The sequence below is a fragment of the Ambystoma mexicanum genome, chromosome 10 (genome assembly GCF_040938575.1).
Source record: "Ambystoma mexicanum isolate Mex_15411 chromosome 10, UKY_AmexF1_1, whole genome shotgun sequence".
Classification (NCBI taxonomy): domain Eukaryota; kingdom Metazoa; phylum Chordata; class Amphibia; order Caudata; family Ambystomatidae; genus Ambystoma; species Ambystoma mexicanum.
Window position 1 is genome coordinate 1,501,556,575 of NC_090932.1, and position 14,701 is coordinate 1,501,571,275.

The window sequence follows — 14,701 nt, forward strand, 5'->3', positions numbered from 1 at the left end:
TAATACACCTCTTCCTCCTCCTCTCCCAGAGAAGGTTTTCAAACCTCTCCCTAGGAAGGAGTTTTTCAAGTCCCTGACCTCAATTTTTGAGGAACAGGAAAGATCTGATGAGGGGAATGTACCTTTTGGGCTAGAATATGGCACCCCAAATGTCCCAGAATGCCTGATTTCAGAAGAAAGCAGAATGAGGGACTTGGTGGAATCATTACATAAGTGGGCATTGACACATCTCCTGAAAACATGCCAGTCCATCATACCGTCAGTTAATGACGAAGGTAGTAGATAACTTAGGATGGGCTAGAGCATCAGCCCAATTCATCCAGGATGATTTGACAGATATATTGGACCATGGTTCCAACGAAGACCCAGTACTACCCTTTCATGTAGCCCTGCAAAATAGGGTGGCCAAGATTTGGGAAACTCTGGAAACTCCGGATTCTATTCCTCCAGTAAATAAATCCCTCACCTCAAAATACCGCCCTGCCAGTAGCGACCCCGGCTATCTGTCCAAACATCCCACTCCCGAGATTCTGGTCATACAGGCAGCCACAGCTTCTAACAAACATGCGTACCCTTCTATCCCTCCAGACAGGGACGATAAGCGTGTGGATGGCTGGGCACGGAAGGTATTTTCAGCTTCGAGTATGGCTTTAAAATCTGCCAACTCCACATGTGCCTTTGCAAAGTTTTTCGTAAACTCTGTGGGAGTGCATAGCAATGGTGGCAGAGCACATACCAGAAGGGGACGAAAGGGAAGGGTTCCTAGTCATCATTAGAGATGGAAAGGAAGCCATGCAGGAATCCCTTCAATCTGGATTGGACACTGCGGCTTGTGTAAGCAGGTCCATGGGCACTAGCATGGTAATGCGCAGATTTGCGTGGTTACGGAAGTCGGGTTTCGCACCGGACGTACAGAACCGCTTTCTGAACATGCCCTTTGACAGGTCTCACCTTTTTGGCAGCAAGGCTGATGAGAGCCTTGAGAGGTTGCAGACCTCAAAAGCAGCTGCCAAATCTTTAGGGGCTGCTATTAGTCAACCTCAGCCTTTTCGTGCACCAGGACAGTCGTGGAGGGGACGATCCTATCGTTACTACTCGTCATATGGAAAGGCGAGAGGAATGGCCAGTCAAAGGGCCCAGAGAAAGGCCAAACGGACGATCAAAACGTGCAAAGCCAGCTCCATCTGCAGCCTCTTTGCCATCAGCGGCTGCAACAACCGCCACAAAACCACTTTGAGGACTTGCATCACAAAACACCTGTAGGAGGCAGGCTTTCACAGCATCTGCAAGAATGGCGAGCCATTACTTCAGATGTTTGGGCTCTAGAAATAATAGCCCAAGGTTACTGCCTTCCTTTTCTAACGCAACCTCAAAGCAATCCACCAGGGAGACAGCCTTTAAAGTTTTCAGACCCGCTCCTGCAGCAGGAAGTTCTAACCCTGCTGGAGAAAGGTGCTATAGAACCAGTACCTGCAGCGGTGAACAACAAGGGATGGTACTCCCCGTATTTTTTTATCCCCAAAAAGGACGGAGGACTGAGACCCATCTTGGACTTAAGAAACTTGAACAAGTTCCTCAGGTAGGACAAGTCCAAGATGGTTACCCTTTCTCAGATCCTTCAGGCCCTTCAACTTCAGGACTGGTTGGTGTCATTGGACCTCCAGGATGCTTATTTTCATGTGCCGATTCATCTCAAGCACAGAAAATACCTGAGGTTCGTAGTTGGCGACTCACAATATCAGTTTCGAGTCCTGCCATTCGGATTGACCTCCGCCCGAGGGTCTTCACCAAGTTAATGGTAGTGGTGGCAGTGCACCTCAGGAGAGGGGGGTTTCACGTCTACCCCTACCTGGACGATTGGTTGATCAGGGCACGTTCTGCCAAACAAGCACTGGATCATCTGTAAGTCACCTGCCACTTCCTCCACAGACTGGGCTTCTCCCTAAATTTCAAGAAGTCTCAAATGACACCTTCCCAACAGCTCCAGTACATAGGAGCTGTATTAGACACATCCTTGGGAAAGAGCTCGCCTCCCAAGTCGAGGGCTCAAGACATTCTTCAGATGGTTTCCAAATTCCAAAATGCCCAAAATCTCCATGCCTACGACTTCTTAAGGTTGCTAGGCCTCATGGCATCCTGCATCTTCCTGGTGACAGAGGAACGTTTGAGGATGAGATCCCTTCAATGGGCTCTAAAGACTCAGTGGTCCCAGTTCTCAGGTCAAATGACGGATCTTCTCCAGATTCCGAACAAGGTTCGACAAGATCTTCTATGGTGGACTTGTAGAGAGAACATCCTAAAAGGAGAACTTTTTTGGCAACCATGGCCAGAGATCACAGTAGTGACGGACGCCTCACTCATGGGGTGGGGAGCTCATGCCAACGATCTGACAATCAGCGGTCGTTGGTCTCCATCGGAGTCCAAACTACACATCAACCTTTTAGAGCTGAGAGCAATCAGACTAGCGCTGAAAGCTTTCCTGCCATCTGTCAGGGGAATAAATGTCCTGATAATGACGGACAACACAGTGGCCATGCATTATCTGAACAAAAGAGGAGGTGTAGGGTCACTACTTCTGTGCAGAGAGCCAATGCAGGTCTGGTATTGGCCAATTTAGGAAGGAATCTCTTAACGGCAGTTCATCTCTTTAACGGCAGATGCTCTGAGAAGGCAGAGCACGGAGTCCCACGAATGGGAACTGGCTCAGGAAGTCATTCAAGAGATCTTCGCCCTTTGGGGAACCCCTCAAGTAGACCTATTTGCGACCGGAATCAACCAGAAGTGCGAAAGGTATTGCTCAAGGGAATTTCCACCGATAGGAGCCCTGGGAGACGCGTTCGTGGTGGAATGGAATTTCCCACTATTGTACGCGTTCCCTCCGGTTCCCGTCATTCCTCAGGTCAACAGGAGACTGAGACGGTTCGGGAACCGCATGATCCTAATTGCCCCGGATTGGGCCAGGAGAACGTGGTACTCGGACCTTATAGACATGTCCATCTGTCCCCCAGTACGTCTTCCTCAGAGAGAGCACCTTCTCTCACAAATGGAGGGTCAGGTTCTCCATCCAGAGGTCAAAACTCTCAACCTTCATGCTTGGTATCTGAAAGGCTGAGATACAAGGATTGGGACCTTCCAGATGACGTCATGGAGGTGTTGCTTTCGGCAAGAAGGCCAGCAACAAAATCTCCATACCGTTGCCGTTGGAGGAAGTTTTGCAACTGGTGCAGAGAAAAGAATGTCGATCCTTTTCTATGTTCTATTCTGGAAGTACTGTCCTTCCTCTTGTCCCTAGCGCATAGAGGTCTAAATGTTGGTACCATTAAAGGTTATCTTGCAGCGCTTTCCATCTTCAAGCGCTCGTCGGAAGAATGCTCCTATTTCAAAATTCCTTTGGTAGTGCAATTCTTAAAGGGACTCACTAATGTGTTTCCTCCTTACCCATTCCAAGTGCCAATTTGGGATCTCAATCTGGTTCTAAAATTCTTAATGTGTGCTCCTTTTGAGTCTTTGAAAACTTGTCCATTAAGATTACTGACATGGAAAACTGCTTTCCTAGTTGCTTTAACATCGCAAGAAGAGTGAGCGAATTGCAGGCACTGTCTTCTGGGCCACCCTATACTGTGTTCCATAAGGACAGAGTTGTGTTGAGGGTTAAACCCTCATTTTTACCTAAAGTAGTATCTGATTTTCATTTAAGTCAGAACATCGTTTTACCCGCATTCTATCCTCCACCTCATCCTACTAAGGAGGAGGAAAGATTACACAGGTTGGATCCAAGAAGAGCTTTAAGCTTTTACATCTCTATGCTTTCCAAGTTTAGAGTGGACAACCAACTGTTTACTGGCTACACCGGAAGGAAATTGGGTCAATCGGTGACAAATAGACAATATCTCGCTGGATTGTGCTTTGCATTTCAGAATGCTACAGATTAGCACAAAAAGACCCACCAGAAGGGTTAAGGGCTCATTCCACCAGAGGCATCGCCTATTCGATAGCCCTTCAAATAGGTGTTCCAATAAGGTCCATTTGGGAAGCAGCAACTTGGTCTTCATTGCACACCTTTTCAAAATTCTATAGTCTGGATGCTTCCCAGTCTAAGGAGCTGAATTTTGGTAAAGCAGTACTATATTCAGCCATTTTAGGGCATTGAAAAATCTAACCCCTCATCCAGAGAAATTATCCATACTGCTTTGGGAGTCCATCTAAGATGAGGAATACTTTGGAGGACACAATCCACTCAAAGCACAAGTTACTTACTTTCTTTACTTAACGTTCTTTCGATTGGATGTTCCTCCAACGTATTCCTCATCGCCCTCCCAGCCTACCCCTCTGTAGATTTTTCTGGGTTATTGCCAACTCAACTCTCGCAAGGCTGATACCTGTCTGCCGGCACAATCTACACAGTACAAAATCAAAGGTGAAAAGGGAAAAACAGAACTGAGGCCAACGGGTGCCGCACGTGCTACTTATATACCCAATGACATCACCCTCGACGGAGGCCTTCGAGGGACCATCGACTCGACGACACTGATGCACTGCGCCCTCTGCCGAAAAAATTTCCGAAGAGCAGCAAAGCTGGATGGAATTCATCTAAGATGAGGAATACGTTGGAGGAAAATCCAATCGAAAGAACGTTACCAGTTGGTAAGTAACTTGTTCTTCTTGAAGTATTCAAGGAAAATACCAGCCAGCGCTAATTCTTGCCCTACTTTTTTACCTCCACCTAGAAGGTGGAGGTCAAAATTGTAACTAATCACTAAAAGCTTTTTAAGACTGTTTTTTTGCCAGTCTTACTATAGCAGTACTGCTGACATTATCACTGGGGCAATGATAAACCCGTGATTGGGATAATTTTCAAAAATGCAGCAAAAATTCTAATTTCCTGCAGTGACATTCTTGTTGAAAAGTCAGTGGCGGCCCGTATGTTTGGGTGGGGGCCGCTCCTTCGCTTGAGTGGCAGGCAGCACAGTCCCATTATTTGCAGGCAGACTGTGCTGCCTGGCCCTGAGCAGGGGTGTGTCCCCAGTGTCATAAATCACCAAGGTATCTTATGAAAAAGATTGAGTAACCAAAAAGGATACAATTGGTAGGGCTCTTCCGGATCCTTGAATTCACATGGCTTGATAGTAGTGAAGTCAAATTAGACCTTCCAAATGATACAACTCTCTGACTAGTAAATCAGCAGAGAGAGGGATCACTGGAAAGGGCGTGGGAGCATTATAGGAAGTCAGCCTAGGATAAATAAAGCATTATGAGAAGTTGTCCAAACTAAACTCTCACTGATAGCACAGCAATAGCACTAATTACAACACTAACCTGTAGGCTTAGAACTGGAATCTCCACCAACAAGTCTCAGAAGAAATCCAGGAATTGAAACAACGACAAAGGATGGGAGGTTAGTAGGGTTACTTATCCCGAACGGCACGAGGCTCACGCTAGATACCGAGTTGGTGCACCACAGGATAGCGTCCAAAGTTCTGTGCACAATCACCTTCAAATAAACATTTGTTGATAATACTTCCTTTCCCACATAGAACAGAAATGAAATGAGTCCACTTGTTATCTCCTCACAGGTGCCAGGGATGCGTGTGAAGTTACACGTTTCAAAGAGTTCAAAGAAACACATGCAGATTTACATGCGACAAAAGTTCACGCAGCCTGAACAGCCGCGCTTGCAAGTATAGTAGAAAAGCGTGCTGATTTACACACAACAAAAGTACATGCAACCAGGACCACAGCGTGTAAAGAGTAGAGTAGACTGCGTGTGATTTTACACGCAAACAGAAGTGCACGCAGCCAGACAGCCGTACCTGAAGAGTTCCAGAGTCGGCATGTGGTTTTACCCGCGGACAAAGTACATGCAGCCAGGACAGCCCCGCTTGGAGAGTTCCAGAGTCTGCGTGGGTTTTTACCCGCGAACAAAGTACACGCAGCCAGGACAGCCGCGCTTGAAGAGTTCCAGCATCCGCGTGGGAATAAGCACGCAGCAATTTACACGCAGTCAGGAAAGCAGCATGCGAAGATATCAGGAATCCGCGTTTGAGGATACACGCGACTGAAGTGCACGCAGACAGTGCTGCCAAAACTCACGTGTGAAGGAAAGCCAGCTCCAGGAGTTTGCGTGTGGAAGGAACGCGCCGAAGAAAGCCAAGGAAGTAACTGACAAGATGCGAGGACGCAGATCAAGGGTTCAGCTACCAAACGCCATATTGGTTCAATCAGAAGCAGCGAGCAACGTCTCCAAGCTGCTTATGAACGTACTGCAGTAACACACGTGACTACCCTGAATCACGTGAATTCAACAACGTGAATAATGCAAACGTAGTTTTCCCGGCAGTACATCAAACAACCTCCATTTAGAATAGAATGGTCGAGCAGTTCTATGAGCATAACCCGTTTTTCCTGGTCCAGAGGTAATATGTCCAGCATGCATGACACCCAGCTGCTTTTGTTTTTTTATTAGCTTTTTCAATGTGGAGCCCGCAAAAAGTGCCAGGGTGCAATGATAGGAGGCGGGCATGGCTTGGGAAGGTCAACTCTGCTGCTTCTCATCATTGCGCTACTAGTATAGGAGCACGCTGACCAACAGGAGAGGAGTCCTCTTCTGTCAGTCAATGTGCTCTGCATGGGGTGGGTCTTCTGGACGTGTTGCAGATGGTGCCAGCATGCTGAAGGTGCGAGCAGGAGGTTAGTGACACTGTTTTGTGTATCTTGTGTAATGTGTATTTATGTATGCAAGTGAGGTTATCTAAGTGCTCGTGTGCGTATGTGCCTGTGTGTCAATTTGTGAATGTTTTGTTCTTGTGTGTGCATGCAAGGAGTTGTCTGACTGCTGTATGAATGTATGTGTGAATGAGAAAGTGTATGTGTGTATGTATGAATGTGTGGATGAATGAGTGTAAATTGTATGAATTTATGAATGCGTGGGTGAATGAGAGCATATATGTTGTGTGAATGAGAATGTGTGTGTGCCTTCCCAGCACTGAATGCATGAAGGGGAGTGGGCCTCTAATTTGGGGGGATGCTATTGGTGGCATCGCATTTATCCTGGGAATCACAGGTAAAGCAAACATGATGAGTGCTGTAACATAGCTAGACTGGCACACTTTTGTGCAGACAGTCTAGCTCTACTTTCTTACTGTGGCAAGGTATTTTTAATGGGCATCAAGGAGAAAGCAAACATGATGAGTGCTATTACATAGCTCGACAGACATACGTGGCTTCAGCTAGTCTAGCTATAATTTGTTATGTAGCTTGGTATGTTTACTGGTCATCAAGGGTAAACTAAACATGATGAGTGCTATTACATAAACAGACTGGTATACTTGGGGTCAGCGAATCTAGCTGTAATATTTTATGTGGCATGGTATTTTTTTACTGGCATCAAGGGTAAAGAAACCATGTAGAGTTATGATGTGGTTAGACTGGCTTTCATTGGTACAGCCATTCTAGCTATACTTTCTTACTGTGGCATAGTATTTTTTACTGAGCATCAAAGGTAAAGCAAACATGATACGTGCTATTACGTAGCTAGACTGGCATACTTTGGTGCAGCCAGTCTAGTTATACTTTTTTACTGTGGAATGCCATTTACACTGGGCAACGATAGTAAAGCAAACATGAGTGCTATTACGTATATGGACTGGCCTTCCCTGGTGCAACCAGTTTGATATGTTTTTTTTATTGTGGCATGGCATTTTTACTGGCAATGCCAACAGGAGTAAGTTCTTATCTCGTAATAATGGCACATATTTGTGCAGTCTGCATGGATAAGTATGGGCACAATCCGCATGAAAATGTCTTTTATACTGGCATATATTGTGGGGAAAGACATTGTCAAAATGTAATGGAAAAAGCTCTTGTGGCATGTTGGTGATTTGCATCAATAGGATTTTTTCATGTGCTCCCATACAAAACTGATTGCAAAGGTGTGCTACAAAAAGCAACATTTTAAACCATTTTTTGAAATATTTTTCTCAAGTTCGGAGTACCCCCAGACCACCCCTTAGTTGGTTTGGGCTCCAAACCCAAAATTTGCACCCCTCCACTTAATACATTTACCAGCCACCACTGCTAAAAATTCCACCAACTTGTAACGAGACACTTACAATTTTGATCTTGGCAAAGTACACTTTATTTTTGTTGTAATAAAAATGCAGAACTTTCTTGACTGTTTTATGCCTGTGTTGCGCAATAGACCACATTCACCTTGTTGTTCAAGGCCTTCCATCATTCATTCATCACTCTTTTGAGGTTTTAGCATCTCAGAACGATGTTTGATGTACAGCAGGAATACCATAGGTTGCTTTTGGCTATTTAGTAATTTGTTTACTGACCACAAATATAATGAGGTCAATGCTAATTTTAAACTAGAAAAAAGAGCATACTTTATCCTAAATTGTGTTTCTTTATTTCTGACCTTTATCCACTCGCTTTTCAAAGGATTCATTTCTGGCTCCGGAACTTCTGGAACTCGTCAGATTCTGTACATCAAAAGAAGCGGACCTCGAAGGCATGCTGAATCAAATTCAGTCCATAGCTGGTAATGCAGAACAACTTGATGGGGTAGTATAGTATTGTGCGCATGCATTGTTGAGGTCCACTGTGTATAGTTGTAAGCAATGACTTCCCATATATTATTCAATATTCTGAATCTACTTCATATTTTACTGTGCTTTCAGATAAGAGGATCTATCGATTTCCAGTGTTCAGTGATGAATTTTGCAGACTATTCATTGAAGAAATGGAACACTTTGAACAATCTGAGTTGCCTAAAGGCAGGCCAAACAGCATGAATAACTATGGGGTAAGGGGAAAATGTACATTGTCATGTTATTCGGGGTACTGCACATGTTTGTCGTTTGCATGGTCTACAGGCTTTGTGGCGAAACTGGAAAAAGGTCTGGTGGGTTTGGTTCGTTAGGGGGATAGGGGAAAATGAGATTGCACCACTTTGTGTGAATGTATATGAGCTTTCTACATGTGAAGTGTAATATGGCGTTCATCCCCCATTCCAGGGGCTGGAATGGGGATAACGGTTCGCTCAGGCCGATAATGAGGGATCTGGGCCGTTATCCCCTGTTCCAGCCCCTGGAACAGCAGAGGAACACTATTAGCACCCCAGGTTGGCAAAACGGTAATCCGGGGTGCTAAAAAAAGGATTTTCCCTCCTACAACGGGACGCGATCGGCGTACCGTTTTAGGAAGGAAAATCCTTTTCCACCATGGATGCCATGGAAAGGGAAGGCGAGGCTCCATACGGAGCCCCTGTTCCCTTTCTGTGGCAGACAGCGGGGGGCGAGGGGAAGGAGCAGATGCACTATCGCGAAAAGAAAAGGTAAGTAGCAGGATGTTGGGAGAAAAAAAAGAGTGACATTGGTAGGGGGAAGATGGCATTGGGGAAGCTGGCCAAGTTGGAGTCATAGGTGTGAATTATGTGTCGTTTGAATTCTGGTGAGAGGGTCTTTTTAAAGGTTTATGAGCTGCTGGTTTACATTTGTGTGGTGAGTGAGGTGGAGAGAAATTGGGGGTTTCTCAAAAAACACAGGGTGTTATTGTGGGTTTCCATATTGCTGTCATATCATTGGTCTTGCTGTCAGTTGTATTTTGGTGAGAGGTGTTTGGCTTTGTTGTGGTTTAGCTATACTGGGAGACAAGTAGGGCGTTCACTTAGGAGTTGGTGGTCTTGTCTTGATGTGTTGTCTTCTAGTCATTCTAGTTCTCTGAATGTGGTGCGTTAAGATCTAAGAACAAAGTTGTGAACAAGTATGTCATTCCGTTCGGTTGTGCTCACGTGTGAAAGTGGATCTATTTTGAGAGGTGTTTTTTTCCGCTACTTGATGGTGCAGGCTACATTTTCTGTTCATTTTGCGTTGAAAAGCCTGGTTTTTAGATTGTTCCTGAATTTCATGTGGTTCTGTAAGGTGCTAATTTGCCTCGGTAGGGCTTTCTATTGTTTGGCCACCATAGTGGAACTGTGTATCCTCTGTGTCTTTGGGGAGTGTATAAGTACAGAGCTGAGGTGTGAGAGTCCACACTTAACACCGATCAAGAGCTGTCATATTTCATTTAGACAGAAAAATGCTCAGGATTTACATATTTTAATCTTTATACACCAAATATATACAAAAAAAACATAATAAAATATCTTAAAAAAACAATGCATGATTTGACATTTTCAACGAGCATCAATTGTTTTATAGATAATAAAACAAGGATATATCTAAATTAGATTTAATCATCTTAACCAATCTGTGAGGTTAGTAAGGACGTGAGGGATACATTTGATGAAGAAAAACCCCTCTATGTTTTTTCCTTAAATTGGTCGATGCATAGTTGTGTTTCTGGGTCTCAAAACTAAAAGACGTAATTGATTCAATCTATTTTCCGTAATCTGTTGAGCCCGTCTTCAGGACACTGTGTTATGGCACCGGCTTGTCAAAAAACAGCACAATGAGTAGAGGTCATCTGTGTTAAGGAAAGCGTCTCGTGGGCGCTGAATACCTGAACTTCCGGTTGTCGATCGTGGTGAAGTCGCCAGGCTGTCCGACTGATGAATGCAGAAGGTGTGACGCGAGAAACCGGCACAACCCTCACCCTGGAATCAACAGGGTCAGAAGTGTACCGGCTCCCAACGCCACGGATGCGCACTTCCCTGATTTTCATGACGTCGGGACAGTGCAAGCACTGTCAGGGAAGACGGGTCTTGATACAATGATGACTGTCCACAGCTGAATACTACAGCAATAACTCCAAGAAATGGCAGCTGGCAAAAGGCTGAAGCTTGAGAAGATTGTCCACAGCTGAGTGCTGCAATTACTCCAGGAAATGGCAGCAGGCAAAAGGCAGGAGCTTGAGATGATATTCCACAGCAGAGTGCTGCAATGACTCCTGGAAATGGCAGCAGGCAAAAGGCAGAACAGAGCCAGAAGCAATGGCTGAGAGGAACAGGGCAGGGACAGAACCCTAGGCTGCCTAAGGAGGGAACCCAAGGAGACTAGGGGAACCAAAAGGAGTGGAAGGGAGAAGAGACAAGCCCCACGAGAACCAGCAAGGAAGACCAGGGAGGAAGCAGGAAAACAGGCAAAAGCAGGTAAGGTGCAACTGCAAGGTGCTGTGGGGGGCGAGGATGCGATCCGGAAGCAAATCGCGTTGAGACGCGGTGAGTTTCAAGATAATGGCCCTTAAATAGGGCCGGCAGCACCCGGGAGGCTTGGAACGCAAGCCGTGCTGTCCCAGGGTGCTGCCACGCCCAAAACGAGGCTTGGGAAGCAAGCTTGCGGCTTCCCAAGCACTCTGTTGACGGCGCATGCGCGAAGGGCGAAACACGGCCTTCCGCGCTTGCGCGAGTCCAGAGGCACGGGAAACCCGGAAGCGGCGAGTGCCGCAAAAGACTGCGGTCCCCCCAGCCGAAATCGGGGATAGAAGCGCCAGGATGGGGGGCACCGGGACCGACAGGCGCGCCCCCTGCCCCAGGTAAGTGATGTGGTAACAATCTGATGGCCAAGCTCTAAAAGTTAAAAATAAAAAATGTGTTGGTAATAATATAAACGACGAGCATATACTCTCTATTCTTGGTGCGGTGGAAAACTTCACTAACCTTACTTTGTAGGTGTGTGCGGATTCAAATTTGTTCATACCAATGACCAAAAGTAGTCATTGTGTGGCATTTAATCCCATCTGAAAGAAAAATAGTGAATGTGATGAGTTCTCTTTAAAAATAATGAGAACATCTCACTATAGTATTCTATACAATGATCTATGTCTGAAAGAGATGTTTAACATCAACACCTAGACTGCAACAAGCACTTGCATAACTAGCTACAGTTGTCAAACTGCATATGCAGCCAAACATGATTTTTTTCAAAACATCCGTTTTGCTATTTTTGATGTTTTGTACCATGGACAATGACACTGGAACCTTCTGGTAGTCACCCTATGCCTAACAGCATAGTCAGAAATACATTATCTACCGCCTTGATAGCATTACATATCGGCAATATGGTGAAAAATGCATAATTTTTTACCTGAGAATTATAAACGTTGCCCCTGTGTTGTTTTATTTCTCAATTGTTTATCAGAATACCCTGGAAACACGATAGCCTTCAAATGCAGCAACGATTGTTTCCACGTGTTCTGCCTCGAGCGGTCAGTACACCAGCAGTAAGAATCTTCAAATTTTACTCTTCTGTGCAAAAAACCATACGTGAACGGTGAGCCATGTGGTTCTATCTCATTTATGCATCCTCAATTATCAAAAATATTTGATCTATCCAACTTACTTGTTTATAGACAGAAAATGCTTTCTGGCACGTCGCGGATCAAAGCGAAACGCCGGCGGAAGGACAACACGCGGAAGTTAACCGCAAATTTTGAGCATTTTTCTGTCTAAATGAAATATGACAGCTCTTGATCTGTGTTAAGTGTGGACTCTCACACCTGGTGTTTGTGAAGGATGGTAGCTGTATTGTGGAACCTTTGCTATATACTGTTGTCCTCTGTGTCTTTGTCTGCAGAATCCTCTAGTTTCCAATAGTACACTGTTTCTTGATCTTAGTTCGCTGGGTGGTTGGCAGACTGAGATTTATTTTTTAAGCAATTCATTCCCTTGACCTTCAAGGGCTCTGTGGTTGATGCAGAGGGTGTTGAAGTGTATCCTTTTTTTGACCTTTTGACTGGTGGCCAATAGAGTGGTCTGAGAGACGCTGTTTCTGTTCTCTCCTGTTGAGTCTGAAAAGTAGCCTTGCTTCTGTTTTTTGGATTTGTTGAAGTTTATTGTTAGGTAGACCAACTTACCAAGGTAAATGCTGTTTGCATTGCCAATATCTGAAAGAATCAGAGCGATAACAGGTAGCAGTCAGTGAGTGAAAGCGAGGTAGGGAATAATCCGTTGGACAGAACGGAGTTGGTAGAAGTACATTTTGACTATTGCATTGACGTGGTATTCCAACGTGAGGTTGTTTCCCATTAATATACCCAAGTTCTCGATCACTAGATAGTTTGTGGCATTTATCCATTTCCAAATGCCATGGGAGAGGTGTTTCTGGTGCGGCATGAGGTGAGACTAGCATTATTTCAGTTTTCTCTGGGTTGAAGTTCGGGAATATGGTCATCAGCCATTCTCTTATTTACGTGGGGCAGTTACTGAGGGTGGTGCTGGAGTTTCCATTGTCTGTTGTTTTGTATATGATTTGGGTGTTATCCGCATAGTTGGATCCGGTGAGCCCATAGGGCTTTATCATCTTCATAAATAGGGAAATACAGATGTTGAAGAGAAGCAGCAAGAGGCTTGATCCATGAGGGACTCCATACAAACTGAAAGGGGGGAGCCATGTTATTTTTGTTCCGTTCGTTAGGAACAATCTGATCCATTGTAGATAAGTGTTATCGGGTCAGTTTTCTTCGAGCCTTCTAATTCGTGTATTCTGGTTAACTGGGTCAAAGGCCGCTGAGACAGTGAAGAGTATGAGTGCCAAAGTGATGTTGTCATCCGCTGAGATTCTGAGGTTGTCCCAGATTGGAAGTAGTGCTGATTCGGTGTGCCTCATGGATCTAAAATGGACTTGTGAGTGATCTAGTAAATTATTGGAGACTACATGCTTCAAGATCTGGCTCTATACATGGCTCTCTAAAGGTTTGGCTGCATATGGTATGTTTGAGAAAGACTGAAGTGGTTTGACGTAGGCAGTCTTGAAAGCTTTTGACACAATTCCTGCTTCGAGTGAGCAGTTTATTAGTTTGCGAAAATAGAATGTAGTAGTTCAGTAATTGCCATAAAAGATTCAAAATAAGACAAGAAAAAGTAAACAAAAAATAAAACAGTTCTTATGCACATAACCCTACAAAGAATAATACAATAGCGGGTTAAAAAGTGACATGAAAGTAACAGAGTTTTGGCTACAAAAACCTTAAGAAGGCTGCAAACTGCAAGCAGTAATAGGTAATTAGGCCATCTGAGGCAAATTTGATCCTCTTTCTGTCACTCTTTTTAGTTGTAAAATCAGATTTGGAAGGCGGAAATAAAATATTTTAAATAAAATGCATCAAATAAATTAGCTTGGCATGCTTAACACTCAGATGAGATATGTGAAGTGCAAATAATTTAATGTGAAATAATGCAAAAGTGCAGGATACAACTAATACAGTTTTGGGTGCTTGGTGGGCCCCTGCGTGACTCAGCGTACCAAATACTGAGGTACGGTGTCAGAGGTACAGATAGCAGCCTGACTTAATGTACAAAAATGCAATGTGCAAGATACAGCGATAGAGCTAGAGTGGCATCAGTTTGGTTCTTCTTTTTCATGCCTTGCTTAAGAAGGTGGCCAGAGCAAAGGCAACTCTCACCTCTGAACACAGCACTATGAAGGTGAGTGCAGGTCTGTAATGCCTTATTCCACTTTCTCTTATTTATTTTATATTTATTTATAACGCGCCGACATCCCGCCGGCATCAGGGCGCTACACAGACACAAACGGATGAACAGATAGCACGGAACAATTTCATACAAGACTGCTCCAAAGGGCAAATTTACTTAAAACAGTTTTTAAGGATTTTTTAAAGGTCCAAAAATGTTGGTCTTGCATCATGGGAAGAGGGAGAGTATTCCAAAACGTGGCAGCTCTGACCTGGAAAGATCTACCGAGACCCTTCTCCCTTTTGAACATGGGACAGATAATCAGCCCTTTGTTAGACGAACGCAGTG

The 14,701-nt window shown here is 44.7% G+C and overlaps 1 protein-coding gene across 2 annotated transcripts in view; it reads left to right on the top strand.

The window, feature by feature from the left end:
* OGFOD2 (2-oxoglutarate and iron dependent oxygenase domain containing 2) overlaps positions 1 to 14,701 on the top strand; it is a 472,935-nt gene that overhangs the window by 319,629 nt on the left and 138,605 nt on the right. For both annotated transcript variants that reach the window (XM_069619641.1, XM_069619642.1), the window contains 2 exons: positions 8,443 to 8,542; positions 8,682 to 8,806. In XM_069619641.1, coding sequence (XP_069475742.1) covers positions 8,443 to 8,542; positions 8,682 to 8,806 — 225 coding nt within the window. The remainder of the gene's footprint in view (positions 1 to 8,442; positions 8,543 to 8,681; positions 8,807 to 14,701) is intronic.